At 44.0% G+C, this 15,658-nt stretch overlaps 2 protein-coding genes across 2 annotated transcripts in view; one reads left to right on the forward strand and one right to left on the reverse strand.

The window, feature by feature from the left end:
- Nucleotides 1-4,894, reverse strand: part of SYCP2L (synaptonemal complex protein 2 like) — a 95,528-nt gene extending 90,634 nt beyond the window's left edge. Inside the window, exons 1-3 of the mRNA XM_036888761.2 lie at nucleotides 4,634-4,894; nucleotides 2,310-2,711; nucleotides 1,091-1,159 (exon numbers count right to left, since the gene is read on the reverse strand). Of these exons, the coding sequence (XP_036744656.2) occupies nucleotides 1,091-1,159; nucleotides 2,310-2,711; nucleotides 4,634-4,894 (732 nt within the window). The remainder of the gene's footprint in view (nucleotides 1-1,090; nucleotides 1,160-2,309; nucleotides 2,712-4,633) is intronic.
- Nucleotides 4,895-4,989: 95 nt separating this feature from the next.
- On the forward strand, nucleotides 4,990-14,589 carry GCM2 (glial cells missing transcription factor 2). Its single transcript, XM_036888762.2, has 9 exons — nucleotides 4,990-5,105; nucleotides 5,163-5,298; nucleotides 5,476-5,873; nucleotides 5,977-6,090; nucleotides 6,331-6,457; nucleotides 11,706-11,958; nucleotides 12,133-12,245; nucleotides 12,657-12,782; nucleotides 13,675-14,589. Exons 1-9 carry the CDS (start codon nucleotides 4,990-4,992, stop codon nucleotides 14,587-14,589), a joined length of 2,298 nt encoding a protein of 765 aa, XP_036744657.2.
- Nucleotides 14,590-15,658: the final 1,069 nt, after the last annotated feature.

Raw genomic sequence — 15,658 nt, forward strand, 5'->3', positions numbered from 1 at the left:
AAATTACCATAAGGAATGAAACTGATCTTTTCTGCCTGAACTTTAGCCAAGGCATACTTGAATAACAGACACTTCCTTAAATATCTATGCTATTAAGATACGATTTTTTAGTTTTAAAAATCCAGTCCAATCCTACAGGCTAAATTACAATATATAATATTATTTGAATAAGGGGGCATTTTGCTTTACACAATCCAAAATTCCCCTTATTCTTTGCACTGATTTAAATGGGGAGACAGCATGTGAAATTAAACACTTAAACAGAATACTTTCTTTAAGTTACCACAGTGAACCTTTTCGTGCCAAGTGTGTTAAGTGTGCAGAAGATGTTCTTGTTTAGTCTCGCCATCACCCTGAGAGGTTAGATCCTTTATCTGGGGAAAATGGAAGGCTGGGAAAGGTGAAGAATTTGCATGAGATCACCCAGGTGAGATTCATGCAGATTCTCTTACTCCAAAGCTCAGGCTTCTGCCTGGTTCTCTGTTTTCAGAATAAACCCAAACCCTTTGCCTTGGCCTGCATGATTTGATCTGTCAGCTTCTTCTGCCTGACTTCCCTGCTAAGAATTCCAAATTAAGTCAAGCTCTTCCTTGCCTCAGGGCCTTTGCACTGACTGTTTTATGCCTAAACTGCTTCTCCCCACCACCTTCTACCTGCCTTGTCACCCCTGAGCTCTCAGCCTCGGTGTAACTTTTTCAGAAAGGTTTTCCAGGATCTTATCTAAAATAAGTCAAGTGCTCTCCTCCACCCTCAACTCTTCTCCATCACCATACCCTGTTTCTGTGGTCAGTAACCTGTTTCTTGGCTCTCTGCCAAGCTGTAAGCTCATGAGGGCAAGAATTGTGCCTGTTTTGATATTGTCTACCTACCCAGAAGAGTGCCTGGCACCTTGGACCAGGATATCAATATGAGAGTGAAAGTAAAATTGATAAGACATGGTGATACACAGGATGTGGGAGATCCGGCAAGAGATATCAGCAGATTTCTCTGCCTCTGGCTTGAGCAATTAGAAGAACAATTGTGCAGGTAAGCCCAGGAAACACAGAAGTAGAAGGACACACAAAAACATAAAAGAAACTTGATTTTTTACAAAGAAAGCAGCCTCGGCCATTCCACTTCCATCTTCTGCCTTAAAAGGCTGCAAACGAACTTCCTTTTCCTGTGTATGATAAAAAGATATTTTTAAAAAAAGGTATTTCAAAGAAATGCACTTTGTTTTAAAAATAAAAGGTTCATATTGTTTTCCTGAACAAAAACTTCTTGCTTGTGGCACTGAGTATAGGTCTACGTAAGATATTACTTAAGGAAAAAGAAAAACTTTATCTAACCTTCATTAGCACTTTCTATGACAAATCCAAACCATCACAAGATGCAAACATCATAGTAATAATCACACAAAATAGACTAATTTAAACATAGCGACAACCATACATAGAACAAGGCTTTGAATTAATGATCCATTTTTAGAATGAGAGCTTGTAAAATAAAGTTTTAAGAAGTGCATTCAAGCCCGGTCATGAGTTTAAGCTGTGTTTCTGATTTATATGAATTTTAAATGTGACTCTAGGACTTATACTGAAATTCCAAGGATCAAATATCAACAACCACCGCAAGAGAATTTAAAATATTTAGTAAATAAATTGTTACGCTATTTGTTTCAAGAAGTGATCCTGAGTCTAGGATGCTGGTTTTCACAACATATTCTGCTACAATAAATAACAGCATCTCATCTGCTCACATCATCCCAACAATTTAACAAAGTATACTACACAAAAAATATTTAAAATATTTTCTAAAATAGCTTTTAAAAAACTAGCTTGGGCTAACAATCTACTTCTATATGTACCTGATCAAAATCCTCAACGTCAGCATCTTTTACAAAATTATCATTATTTGTAAGGATGAAAAATAGGGTGAATTCAAAACCCAAATGCAGACTTGCTTATTTTTTTAACCAGCAGTGTATTCAGTTAAATGCTGAAAAGTAGAGCACAGGTGGTACCAATCCACCCCCACCCCGGGGCCCACGGCCGTTTTAGGGATTATCATTCGCAGCGCTGCCAACTGAAGGGCCAGCACTTGGGACCACAGATCTGGGGCCCTCGTGAGTTAACGTCACTGCAACGTCTGCACAGCACGAGAGAAAACGGGCTGGGAAAACGTCCGCAGCAACTTGAGAACCATCTCATTGCTTTCCAAACGTTAATTCCCCAGTTTTCCCTTCCCCGAGCGCTTTATTAGCCAGGAACCAGAGTTTCTATCCTGCCCCGTTGTCTCAATAAAAGCTCCCCAAAACTCCAAGCAAATACGGAGGTTGGAGCGCTCAAAGGGCCCCCGTAGGACTCGTCCTCGGCGGCCCGGGCTGTAACTCGCGCCAGGTCTCCGGACGAACTCGCAAAGCTCTGCACCCTGAGCCCGACGGACCGCACACCCTCGAGCTCCCGGTGAACTGCGGAGCGGAGGCGTGGGCTGAACGGGTGCCCAGGCCTCTCGGGGTCACTCACCGCCTCCATGCCGAGGCTCCCGGCCCGACGCCGCGTACACGCGCCCCGCCGAGCTGTTGCGCGGCGCTCCGCCCCCTCGGTTCCGCCGCCCGAGCCCCCCGCGGTCGCGAGGCGCGGCGGCGCGGGCCTGGAGGGCCCAGTGTCTGGAATTCGTGTCTCCGCCGGGGAGTCTAGTTGATTCGCCCGCCCCCGAAATCTACCGGACCCCTGTATTTGGGACGACAGATAAGTTTGCAAGCAACTAGCTGTCAAGCCCAGGCCACCTGGGCGCCCACACGCGTTTTAGGAGAAAGCATTTACTCAAAGGATGTGAATGAACTTCATCATTTAAACATTTTTTGCCTGAGAATTCTAAATTGACAGGTGCGCCCCTTTGGCGGAACCCGCAGTTGTCTCTTCACGTTCAACAGCTGGTTGAGCTGGGTTTTGTTTTTTTTGTTTTTTTGTTTTGTCCATTGATATTGATTTAGACTAAAGTTGAACTTTTCCCGTAGGAACCGGATTTATACCTGAAATTGTGAGAGAATATTCCTATCACAAAAGGTGTTTTGTTAATACCTTGGTGAAGTCAGTCAAAATAAAACAAAACCAGAAAAAGGAAAATTTTCAAGCAGCTTGCTTGTTTTCTGGCCAAGTGCTTTAACCCGACAACAATGTGCCCTATGGCCAAGTTTAGGCCAGTAGGTGGCCTGTTACGTGACCACGGCGGCAAAAAATAAATTGGACTGGCATTTTCTTAACAAACAAAATACCTTCAAATCCAAACATTCTTTATGTAAAAATCAACTTGCATTATAACTCGATGCTACAGGTATTTCGTGTCATGACGTTTATACAAGATATTTGTTTTCAACAAAGCAAAACGTAATATAACCAGAATTTCTACTAGTCAGCCAGGACTGCGCATGCTACCTCCAGTCCATTCAAAATGGTAATTATTTCAAAACTCGTTATATTCGTTTCCTGGCAAAAATCATGTAAATATGCTTACATAATTACCTATTTTAATCTAAACATAGTAAATTCAAAGGTTCCTTCCTTTGCTTTTTAATTAATGGGCTTTTAAAATATCAAAATAGTGATCAAAGAAGAGCCAGTTGTGAATATAAAGTGTTCTGAATCAATGCAAATATTAGTGCAGAAAGAATCGAAGAATAACAATAATCAAAATAGTTTAAATAGATTTTATTTTAGAGAATGAAGTAAATCGTGAGTATAATATACATAAAACTAAAATTTTCTTAATATTAGATAAAATTTATAATCAATTACTTTCAGACTTCTGGGGGAAAATATCCTTGCAAATTATATGGCTGTTAATTCATTCAAATTTTCAGGTGAAATGAATAACGTAACAGACAACTCCACTAATAATTAAATTTTTTATATTTGATTAATTTATTTTACCAGCATGTTTTACCCAGGCATAATTATAGGGCAAATTGGAATATATATCTTAATTCTTCTCAAAATAAATGTGATGGAAAGTTTATGACATTTCTTTGGACACCAAAATCTATTTAGAATAAAGTATATGATTAATTGATTTGGCTTTAACATTTAAAAATTGTATTTATGTTTTTGAAGGGTAAGAATGCTCTAGGAACATTTCAAAATTACAGAGATAAGAAATGTTTTAACAAAGTTTACAGTAAGACCAGAAATGAATTTCTAGGCATTCTCAGAGGTGATTTCAAATTATTTTTGAAGTTATATTCCAAAATATTTTTAAAATATGCATTATCTTAAACTATCACAGTTAAAATATCGATTTGTATAAAAAAATGAAGTGTCAGTTCTAATGTTTGGAAGATTAAAAAAAGAGCATAAAAAGCTGAATAGCAGGAGTTGCTGGGAACTTTGACAGTCAGTATGAAGAAAGTCTGTGGATAAAATTAGTGGGTGAAGAGTGGATACTCTCTTCCTTTCCTTACAAGCCTTTGTGGCAACTCTATGAACGTGATTTTAATTGGAAACCCTGACCCAGAGGACCGTTCAGAAGAGAACTTTGTGGGAGAGGAGGCTTGGGGGCGATGTGCAAGCCACTGCCTCCTGCGTGGACTTTTAGCGTCTGCTTGGGAAGACAATCCCAGCTTGAAACTAGGGACAGAAGAAAATTCATGAATTGCCTGAAGCCGACATTTTCCATCACGGCCGTTCTCTACGGTCGGCTGCCAGTGGCTGGTGGCCCTGACAAGTTCTGCACGAATGGACTGACTTTTCCAACAGGCCTGACGGTGCCCTTGACCGGGGAGGTTAAGAGGACTGGGAGCATGGACGATGGTCTGGGATCTCCTTTTTTCCACCTTTCGCCAAAGGCACAGACTAATGCTGCAGGAGGTGCTGGCGGGGGCGCCCACCTCGCCGGGTCCCACGCAGGGGCACTCCATGCGCCGGATGCGTGCTAGGCGATGCCAAGGAGGTCTAGCGCGCGCCGTCTAGGGTCTGCAGGGATGTAGGTTCCGGACATCCTCCTCCGACAGTGATGGGCCCTCAGGGGACGCCTCTTTTCGGGCTAGGGCCGGGAGCCGAGGCATGCTGTCCGCAGAACAAAGGCACAGCGGATAAATTCTGGAAACCCATCTTGGCTCGCCGCCCAGGGTAGCTAAAGAACGACTTAAGCCATTGTAATCGATTTGTTTTATTGGGCGCCTTCAGGTACCGGAATCACCCAAATGAGACGGATGAACCGATGAAGAAGGCTTGGTCTCAGTCCCGGGGAGTGCACACCCGGCTGCTGCAGTCTCCAGAAAGCCTCCGCAGATCGAATGGGAGTACAAACGATTTTGTCGTGGTATTTCCGTGACAATACCAATAAAGGAGATTTCTCAGGCGGATGGTGACTGGGAACTCACTGAACCCCAATCCCTCGTTTAAACAGACAAGAAAAATGGGGCTCGGAGGAAGCCCTGGCAGGAGTGGGCCCGGGCCGGAGCGCTAGCCTCTTCCCACCGCCTGCCCCTGCCTCTAGCTCACCTCTCTTGCCGCTCCTCCCCGCACCCGGTTCACTCTGCGGGCCTCTTCCCTGTGGGCCAATTCCCTCCAGAGCCCCCGGGAGCAGGGGTGCACCTACACCCGTGAGCACATGGGGACCTTTGGCACCCACTCGGACGTCACCCCCAAAAGCCAAACCGAGCACAGAGCCCCGGACAAGCACAACAGCTGCAGCAAAAGCCTGGAGTGGGCGCCGGAACAGGGCCGGCCCCGCGCTACTGGCCCGGGCGCAGTTATCCAGACTGGGCGCGAGGTGGCCGGGGGTCCCACGTACGGTTCCCGCGGTGCCGGGAACGAGCACGGGCTCTCGGGGGACTTTGCTGGAAAGCCTCCGTCTACGAAGCCTCCATCCACGCCCAATCCGAAACCCCAGAGGCGGGGCGAGGGTAGGGGGAGAAATGATTTTCAGCTTAGATGAGACTTTCCAACCTGCCCGCCCCCACCCTCGCCCCTTAACTTCTGGCGTCGGTCTTCTGAGGGCTCAGGTCCGCCGGCCGCAGCGTTCCCAGCTCTGTAGGGGCGGGGGTGCCCGGCCGTGGCGCCCGGGGCTGCGGACCTGGCGGGCCTGCGAGGAGAGGCGGAGCGGCGGGAGGTGTGGCTTCGCTGCTGGACTCGCGGCCGGGGGCCCCGCGGGCCGCGTGGGGACCTGTCCACACCGCGGCCAGAACTGGGCTCCGCCCGAGCCCTGACCCTTGTCCGCGCTCCTGGGATTCTCAAGAAATTTCCTCTCTGTCTCTCTCTCTCCATCTTTCCACTCTATCTCTCTGTTTCCTAATTAAAGAGGGAAAACTCGCTCCGAGCACCTCTAGGACTGTTTTCTCCCATCTTTCAGGATCTCTGGCGGAGAACGCGGGGGCGAGGCGGGGCAGATGCTGGCGGAAGGGGGGCAGACGGCGGACTGTGCGTGGTCCTCCGGGATGAAGCTCAGCTGGGACATCAACGACCCGCAGATGCCGCAGGTGCGTGCAGGTCGGGCGCGCCCGGGGCCCTGTCCACCCAGGAGGGGCGGGGGAAGGCAGTCAAGTCCTTTCAGGGACTGTGGGCAGAGCCCCCCTACACATCCCTGAGAGCCCTCAAATGGAGAGGGACTCCACGCACAGCAGCGTCCTTCCCTGGGGGGTACTTAAGGGAGAGTTGGGTTTAGAGATGTCTTCTCCCAGCGTTTTCCTTGCGCTTGTCGGAAAACACAACAAAAGCGACGGGATCTGTTAATCAGGCTCCAAGTTCCCAGTGGGCAGGTGCGCAGGACGCCTCCTCGTCCCTCGCTCTCCTTTAACCAGCACAGAAACAGGTGATTCTCTCCTTTATCCACGCTTTCAATACCCCAAGAAAGGTAGGGGAGAATCTTGTCGAATGTAGATAGATGCCACTGCTTCTTATGCAGCAAAACTATGAGGTATGGCTGTAGATCGCAGTGACCGGAACCTTAAACAAACAGCACAACCAGGACACTGTTCGGACGCCCGCGGCTGCGGGATGAAGCCCGGCTCCTGGGAGGCTCCGCAGCCATGCTAACCGGGCCACAGGCGCCCACGGAGCCTCGGGAATCCGCATTTGAATGTAACTTCTGAGCTTTCTTCTCCAAAGACAAGTAAATCGCCAACCTTTTAGGGCAAATTTGTTTTGTTTTATTTTGGTTTGTTTTAATCGAACAAAATGGTTTGGAGCCAAATCCAGCTTGGTCATACTGGGCAGCTTGGTCATACTGGTTGAAAGGAAAACCTGAGTGACTTTAAAGCCCTGGGTGTAGGTGGACAGAGAGTGGGAATGGTCTCCCAAACATTTGCAGAGGTGGAATCCTGGAATGTGGTGGCACAGGGACAAGAGACTTGGTGTTTATTCAGCATTCACCGTGTGCCATATAGGTATTGAGAAGGATAGCAACTCATTAGCAAGGTTGTGTAGCCTCTCAAAGAGAGCAGGGCTTTTTTGGAAGTACATATTTGTAATAAGTTCATTTTATTTGTTTGAAAGGCTGCCTATTTTTGAGGCACTCTGTAGCATTTTGTTCAAAGGCTAACAGCAAGGGCATCTCACTCTCATTGATTTCTGTCCACAGAAACCGTCATTTTTCCTTTAAAAGAGCCACATCCAAAAAGCGAAAAGATGGCTCCCTTCAAGCATTTTCTAGACTTCCTATATAACTGTGAATTATTTTTTCCTTTGGGAGACTGGTTCTTAAGCAGTGATTGTGTGTAACTTCCCAGACGGGCAGGTGCACTGGGATATAGAAAGAAAAGTGCAGAAATTTAGGGTCCTAGCCTGCCCTGGCTAACTGAAGGAGAAAGAGCAAAATTGGCTGTGTGACCTTGAGATAGCTCCTGAATTTGCCTTAATCTCAGACTTCTTACTTGTTATGACATGATGGAACTAGATAACAATCTTAAACTCTCATCCGGATCTGCTGTCATCTTTCGGGGGGGGTCAGGATGGGAGGTGCATGCGCTTGCCTGTGCCACCCAGGAGAGCAAATGAAACCCAACCCCAGAGTCTTCCCTTCTCACTTTGATTTAAAAATTCAGTCTTGTCAGTTCACTACTTTGGTAGCTGGTGTGAGACATGGGAATTTCGTCTGTACCCTCACGGGGAAGCACAAAAGAAATACTTTCTTCTGGAAAATTATCTATTTGTTACTAAAGCCCTTAAATTGAATTGTTCACTTAAAAAACAAGATACTAGCATTGAGATAAATTTAGAGTTGATAAAATATCATTATACATTTCACTTGTGACTTACCCTAAGTCAAGGTATTAATTCACGTCAGTTATATTTCTGAGAAAAGATAAATAATGCCTATTAGTAATAATAACTATTTAAACAATACCCCTGTGGTTTTAGAAATAAAATTGCCAGTTAACCTATTACCATTAGAATGTATGTTACCAAGGATGTACACACATCTGAATTGTCCAGTTAAGAATGTTTTTGCTTTGTAAATGGGTCTAATTATCCTGGGGTGCTGGAGGAGGAGAAGGTGCAACTGGCTTATGTGATACTCTTCTGAGTCTCTATCATACCAATAAAGCCAGGGGGCCTGGCTGCTACAGATCTTCTATTTAAATCCCAGCCATGCTACTGTAGAAGGTTATCTACCTAACTTCCATGACTTAGCTATTAAATAAGAGTGAAGATGCCCATCATGCAAAGTTGTTATGAGGCTTATAGATGCTGCATAACGTGGCTTTGTGGGCCATACTGTCTTTGGCAAAAATTCAGTTCTGCATTGCAGTGTGAAAACAGCCATAGACAATATGTAGACAAACATACATGGCCATGTCCCAACCATTTTATTCATGGATGCTGAAATGTGGATTTCATATAATTTTCGTGTGTTACAAAATATAATTTTCTTGATTTTTTCTCCCAAGCATTTCGGGTTTTTTTTGGTATCATTAATCTACAACTACATGAGGAACATTATGTTTACTAGGTTCCCCCCTTCTCCAAGTCCCCCACAAACCCCCCAATACAGTCACTGTCCATCAGTGTAGTAAGATGCTGTAGAATCACTACTTGTCTTCTCTGTGTCGCACAGCCCTCCCCATGCCCCCCCCACACTATACATGCTAATTGTAATGCCCCCTTTCTTTTTCCCCACCTTTATCCCTCCCTTCCCACCCATCCTTCCCAGTCCCTTTCCCTTTGGTAACTGTTAGTCCATTCCTGGATTCTGTGAGTCTGTTGCTGTTTTGTTCCTTCAGTTTTTTCTTTGTTCTTATACTCCACATATGAGTGAAATCATTTGGTACTTGTCCTTCTCCGCCTGGCTTATTTCACTGAGCATAATACCCTCTAGCTCCATCCATGTTGTTGCAAATGGTAGGATTTCTTTTCTTCTTATGGCTGAATAATATTCCATTGTGTATATGTACCACCTCGTCTTTACCCATCCATCTACTGATGGACACTTAGGTTGCTTCCATTTCTTGGCTATTGTAAATAGTGCTGTGATAAACATAGGGGTGCATCTGTCCTTTTCAAACTGGGCTGCTGTATTCTTAGGGTAAATTCCTAGAAGTGGAATTCCTGAGTCAAATGGTATTTTTATTTTGAGCTTTTTGAGGAACGTCCATACTGCTTTCCACAATGGTTGAACTAATTTACATTCCCAGCAGCAGTGTAGGAGGGTTCCCCTTTCTCCACAACCTCACCAACATTGTCTATGTGTTACTAAAGCCCTTAAATTTAATTGTTCACTTAAAAAACAAGATACTAGCATTGAGATAAACTAGAGTTGATAAAACATCATTATACATTTCATTTGTGACCTTCCCTAAATCAAGGTATTTGTCTTTTGGATGGTGGTGATCCTTACTGGTGTGAGGTGATATCTCATTGTGGTTTTAATTTGCATTTCTCTGATGACAAGCGATGTGGAGCATCTTTTCATGTGTCTGTTGGCCATCTGAATTTCTTCTTTGGAGAACTGTCTGTTCAGCTCCTCTGCCCATTTTTTAATTGGATTATTTGCTTTTTGTTTGTTGAGGTGCATGAGCTCTTTATATATTTTGGATGTCAACCCTTTATCGGATGTGTCATTTATGAATATATTCTCCCATACTGTAGGATATCTTTTTGTTCTATTGATGGTGTCCTTTGCTGTACAGAAGCTTTTCAGCTTGATATAGTCCCACTTGTTCATTTTTGCTTTTGTTTCCCTTGCCCGGGGAAATATGTTCATGAAGAAGTCGCTCATTTTTATGTCCAAGAGATTATGCCTGTTTTTTTCTAAGAGTTTTACGGTTTCATGACTTACATTCAGGTCTTTGATCCATTTTGAATTTACTTTTGTGTATGGGGTTAGACAATGATCCAGTTTCATTCTCTTACAGGTAGCTGTCCAGTTTTGCCAACACCAACTGTTGAAGAGGCTATCATTTCCCCATTGTATATCCATGGCTCCTTTATCATATATTTATTAACCATATATATTTGGATTAATATCTGGACTCTCTATTCTGTTCCACTGCTCTGTGGGTCTGTTCTTGTGCCAGTACCAAATTTTCTTGATTACTGTGGCTTTGTAGTAGAGATTGAGGTTGGGGAGCAAGATCCCCCCCACTTTATTCTTCCTTCTCAGGATTGCTTTGGCTATTTGGGGTCTTTGGTGGTTCCATATGAATTTTTGAACAATTTGTTCCAGTTCGTTGAAGAACCAAGCATTACATTTTTTAAAATATCAAATAATTCTTAGCTTGTGAGCTGCATGGAAACGAGTGGCAGGCTGGATTTGGCCCATGGGCCTTAGTTTGTCTCTAGCTCTGCCCTAGAGACTCCTGGGTAAATAGTGTTTGGTAAAAGGTAGTTTTATATTAAACTAATATACGACAAAGATATTACAGTATCAATAATGCATTATATGGACAAAGACCCCCAAACATGAATAGTAAAACAGTGCTCAGCATTTTAGGTGTAATTTTATTTCAGCCACATGGCTCTTCGTTGGGAACAATGACCATCCATAGCGTTCTGGGGAGAATCCAGGGCTCAGGAGCTTCACCCAATGCTCGATTTACCTTCTTCACAAAGCCCTTGCAAATTGGGAGATCTAAGTGGGGAGGATGGAGGGAAGCTGTTCTTACCACTCTGATGTTCCTCTGAGTATCACTGCTCATGTGCTGACAGGTTTGAGAAGCCAAGAGCTTCTGAAGAAAGAGCACTGGCTCGAAGTAGAGTACATATCTTACAGACTGAGTTGCATTTCAGTGATAGAGCATTCCAATCACTTTTTGCCCTGGTACTTTGATACTTAATTGGAAAATGTTTTCAGTTTTAAACACACCAGCAAGTGGTGTAACATGGTAATATGAACAGGTTCTGGGGTGAAACTGCTGGAGCTCAAATCGGGGTCTTACTAGCTGTGTGACCTTGGGCAAATCAATTAACCTCCCTGGCCTCCATTTACTATTCAGTTAAGTGGGGATAATAATAGTAACCTATTGTCTGTGTGTGTTTTGAAGGCTAGATGAACTAATACACTGACAGCATTTAGGAGGTAAGTACTATATAAACATCAATTAATAACCAGTTGTCAGGCATACACAGACAAGACGAGTGATATTTTGTGACAGCATAGTTTCCAGGTTTTACATTTCTGGAGTTAGAAAGTACCAGTTTTTATTATAATGTGCTTGGGGAAAATAAAAAATATGATGTGTCAGATTTAGGGTTGATAAACTTGACCCCCCTTTTGTGCGCGCTTTCCAGGCGCCAGGGCACTTTGACCACTTCCGCGAATGGCCCGATGGCTACGTGCGCTTCATCTACCGCAGCGACGAGAAGAAGGCGCAGCGCCACCTGAGCGGCTGGGCCATGCGTAACACCAACAACCACAACGGCCACATTCTCAAGAAGTCCTGCCTGGGTGTGGTGGTGTGTGCCAGGGCCTGCACCCTGCCGGATGGCTCCCGCCTGCAGCTGCGCCCCGCCATCTGCGACAAAGCCCGGCTGAAGCAGCAGAGTGAGGGCGGGGCCGGGATGGGGCTGGCCTTGCACTCGGGAGTTCCCTTGTCCCTAGTTTCCTCTTTCCGCCTTCAAAAGGGTCTTGGGGTCAGAATGGGGAATAGGCTTTCTTCTTCCAAAAGAGTCTGGGGTCTACGTTGTTATTAATATTTCGCCCCCTCTGGCTTTGCAGAAAAAGCATGCCCCAACTGTAGTTCTGCCTTGGAGTTGATTCCCTGTCGAGGGCACAGCGGATACCCTGTAACCAACTTCTGGAGGCTTGATGGCAACATGATATTTTTTCAGGTAGGTGGGGAGACATCACAGTTCCTGATGGATATTTTCATCAGACCATAGGAACAACCTGCCATGTGCCTTAGGAACTCCGTCCAAAACCAAATACAGCTCCGGCAGCCAGATATGAGGTGCTGGGGTTCCCAGAGCCTCACCACGCTCTTAGGAATTAGCTCAACTACTGTGTGCTCTGTAAGGACGAGAGATAGGGAACCAAATTATAGTTACAGTTGATTTAATATGGTGAAGGGATTGTTAGGTAATTCTTTAAGAGAGCTATTATCGATGCTGCTTTATTCAAAATTTTTTCTCTGTCAATTGAAAAAATAAACAACAATCTGGGAAAGGCATAACCAATTTCTGACCAACATTGCCAGCTGCTTTCAGAAGAACAAATAAATGATTCATTTCCTACAAATGCAGGCTAAGGGAGTTCACGACCACCCAAGACCAGAAAGTAAATCAGAGACAGAAGCTAGAAGAAGTGCTATCAAGAGACAAATGGCCTCTTTTTACCAGCCCCAGAAAAAGAGAATTCGAGAACCAGAGGTAATGGGGAGCTTACATTACACTATGCTCTACGTTCATTTTCATCATGAAATACATGGCTAATTAATTATGTGAAATAGGAATGTCATATGTGAAAATTGTATGTCTCTAACAAAATATCATTGAATCAACATTTTGGATAAGATTTCTAATTCTTCTTAAAAAAAGCAAGCAAACTCTACAGTCAGTGATATAGTGAGACTGTGTGCTGACATCCTGATGCAGGGCAATTATCCAATGGTAAGAAAGGAAGAAATATGTGCACACCTGGCAGTGACTTTACCGTGCATCCTTGAGAGGGTCCATTACATTATGTACACAGAACATATAAAATTTCTTTTGGCAACTTAATCCAGTTTGGCTTTTCAACCAAAGCATGCCAGGCATACATTGTGAGTCTGAGGATAAGCTAACTGACATTGTTAGAGACAATTCGATGTGCCAAGCCCGTGGGGTCTAAGAGTTTCACACATGAAATGCATACAGAAACCTTAAGAGGAGGTTGCTACTATTGAGGACCATTTAAAGAATTAGGAATCTGAGGCTCAGAAAAGTTAAATAACTTGCTCAATCAGTGAGGGACAGAGTCAGGATTTGCCCCAAGTCTATGTGGAGACTCCTGAGTACCCCCTGTTATGAACATAGGATGGAAGAGAACAGGACCATCTGCCCCTCAGACCCACCCTGGCTAACTACCGGGGAGCCTCGCCACCCAGCAGCATGGTGTGCATGCCTGAGTGAACTCCAGCCCGGCAGGCCCCAGGCCACATGCCCGAAGAGCCCACCACATGGAGATGTGTCTTTATTTGGTTGACTGGCTGCTGTTACAAGTGAGGGTACCCATGCCATTTACATTTTTGTCTACAAATAAAAATTTATATCATTTTTTTAGGTAGGAGGGAATCAAGGCAACGGTGGACATTTTAACAATGTACCTCCCCTGGAAAATCCAGAAGACTTTGACTTAATTACTGACACTGGCATCCCTATTCCAGGGCAGTCTTGCTTTTCCTCCCCAAACTCTGATGTGTGCCGAGGTACCTGTGACCCAGCCACTTTTCAGAAATATCTAAATCCAAGAATCTATTTGCCAAGGCCACTGTGCAGCTATGAATTGGCAGGCCCTGGTTACACAAATTCGAGCCCATATCCCACCCTTTATAAAGATTCCGGCAATATCCCTAATGACACAGACTGGTCTCATCTGAATGCACTACAATATGATGTCAACTCATACAGCAGCTTTGAGAGAAGCTTTGATTTCACCAGTAAACAACATGGCTGGAAACCAGTTCTTGGGAAATCTGGCACTGCGGAGAGGACTGAACATGGGCAGTTCCAGGCCATGGCCACTCGCCCTTATTATAACCCAGAGCGTCCTTGCAGGTACCTCACCACTCCCCCAGCGGGCCCTCCGGCCCTGCAGACTGTGATCACCACCACCACCAAAGTGTCCTACCAGGCCTACCAGCCCCCTGCCCTGAAATACTGTGACAATGTACGGGAAGTTAAGAGCCTCGCGGGGTGTAACTATGCTTCTGAAAACACCCCAGTGGCCATCTACCCGCAAGCACTGGACCTTCCAGCTGGAACAGCCAGGGCAGCCTCTCCACCAGGATCACTTCCTTCAAAAGTTCTAGGAGATTGCAGGGCCATCAGATCCACTCTGGCTTTTCCTCAAGAGTCAACTCTCTCCAGGACAGATGGAGCAGATCTTTGGGATGTGTGTGTCTCTGGGCTGGGCACTGCCATCAATTTTTCAGATAGAGTTAGTCCATTCTTTAACTACGATAATGAGGACTTTTGAACAACAATACTGTTGTCCATGCAGGCAGTGAGATGTGAAATAGTTACTATCTCTTGTGCAGTTGGGAGATTGACCTAGTATGCAAAGATATTTATATATGTAATATATATTTTATATATATATATAGTAGTAAAAATGCTGATTAGTTGAGGAAATTATGGGCTGGAAATGTTTCTATAGTATAGGGGAATTTTGCACAGCAGTTTAAAAGCCACTACATTACAGAGAATTAGATCTAGAGTGTGACTCCAAAAACACACAAGTAAGCAAACTGGAGACCATAAAGATTAATAAGCTCAGTTCACTTAGCTTATTAGCTGACGTAAAAGTCAAGATCCTGGTCCTCATTCTAAGCCTTTTCCCATTTGACCATATTAGGGAATTTCACAAATCTTTGTTTGGCCCTTAAAGGTCCTCAGAATAGCTTCAGGACGAGAGCTCTACAATTTTATCTCCTGGGTTATTTCATAAGATTGTTATTTAGCATTTACAACCTCTTAAAAATAGCCTCAGGAAGTAATTTTGATCATCTTATCTCCAAAGGGTATATCTATAGTTTTTAAAAAATTTGTAATGTTGAAATGATAAAGTGTAATTATTTTTTATAGAATTTTGTTTTCCAGTACCAGTTGAATACATTTACTTAATATTGATGGATGTTTTCATAACAGAGACAGACTAATGATATGTATTTAATGATCACTATTGTACTAAACTATATTTTTTTCTGATTAGGTTTCAAAATTAGCATTGAGAAGTTTTATTCAAATATAGCTTTACTATTCCTTTGTTACTCCTTATAAATGTAATTGGTAATGTTGTTCAATTAAATGTAATTTAATAAATGCTTGAGTTATTTCAAAACAAATAGGAAAAAATATTGTTCATATTACAACCTGAGAAAAAGTTGCTATAATAGATTAAAACATATTTGTTTATTTGACAGTTTTATAATTTGGGGTTTTTTTTTGCACCTCTGGACCCCCTTCACCCACTTTGCCCACCACCCTGACCCTGCCTCTCGCAACTACCAATCGGTTCTCTGTATCTATGAGCTCAGTTTTTTTGT

This window comes from Manis pentadactyla, chromosome 16 (genome assembly GCF_030020395.1).
Source record: "Manis pentadactyla isolate mManPen7 chromosome 16, mManPen7.hap1, whole genome shotgun sequence".
Lineage (NCBI taxonomy): Eukaryota > Metazoa > Chordata > Mammalia > Pholidota > Manidae > Manis > Manis pentadactyla.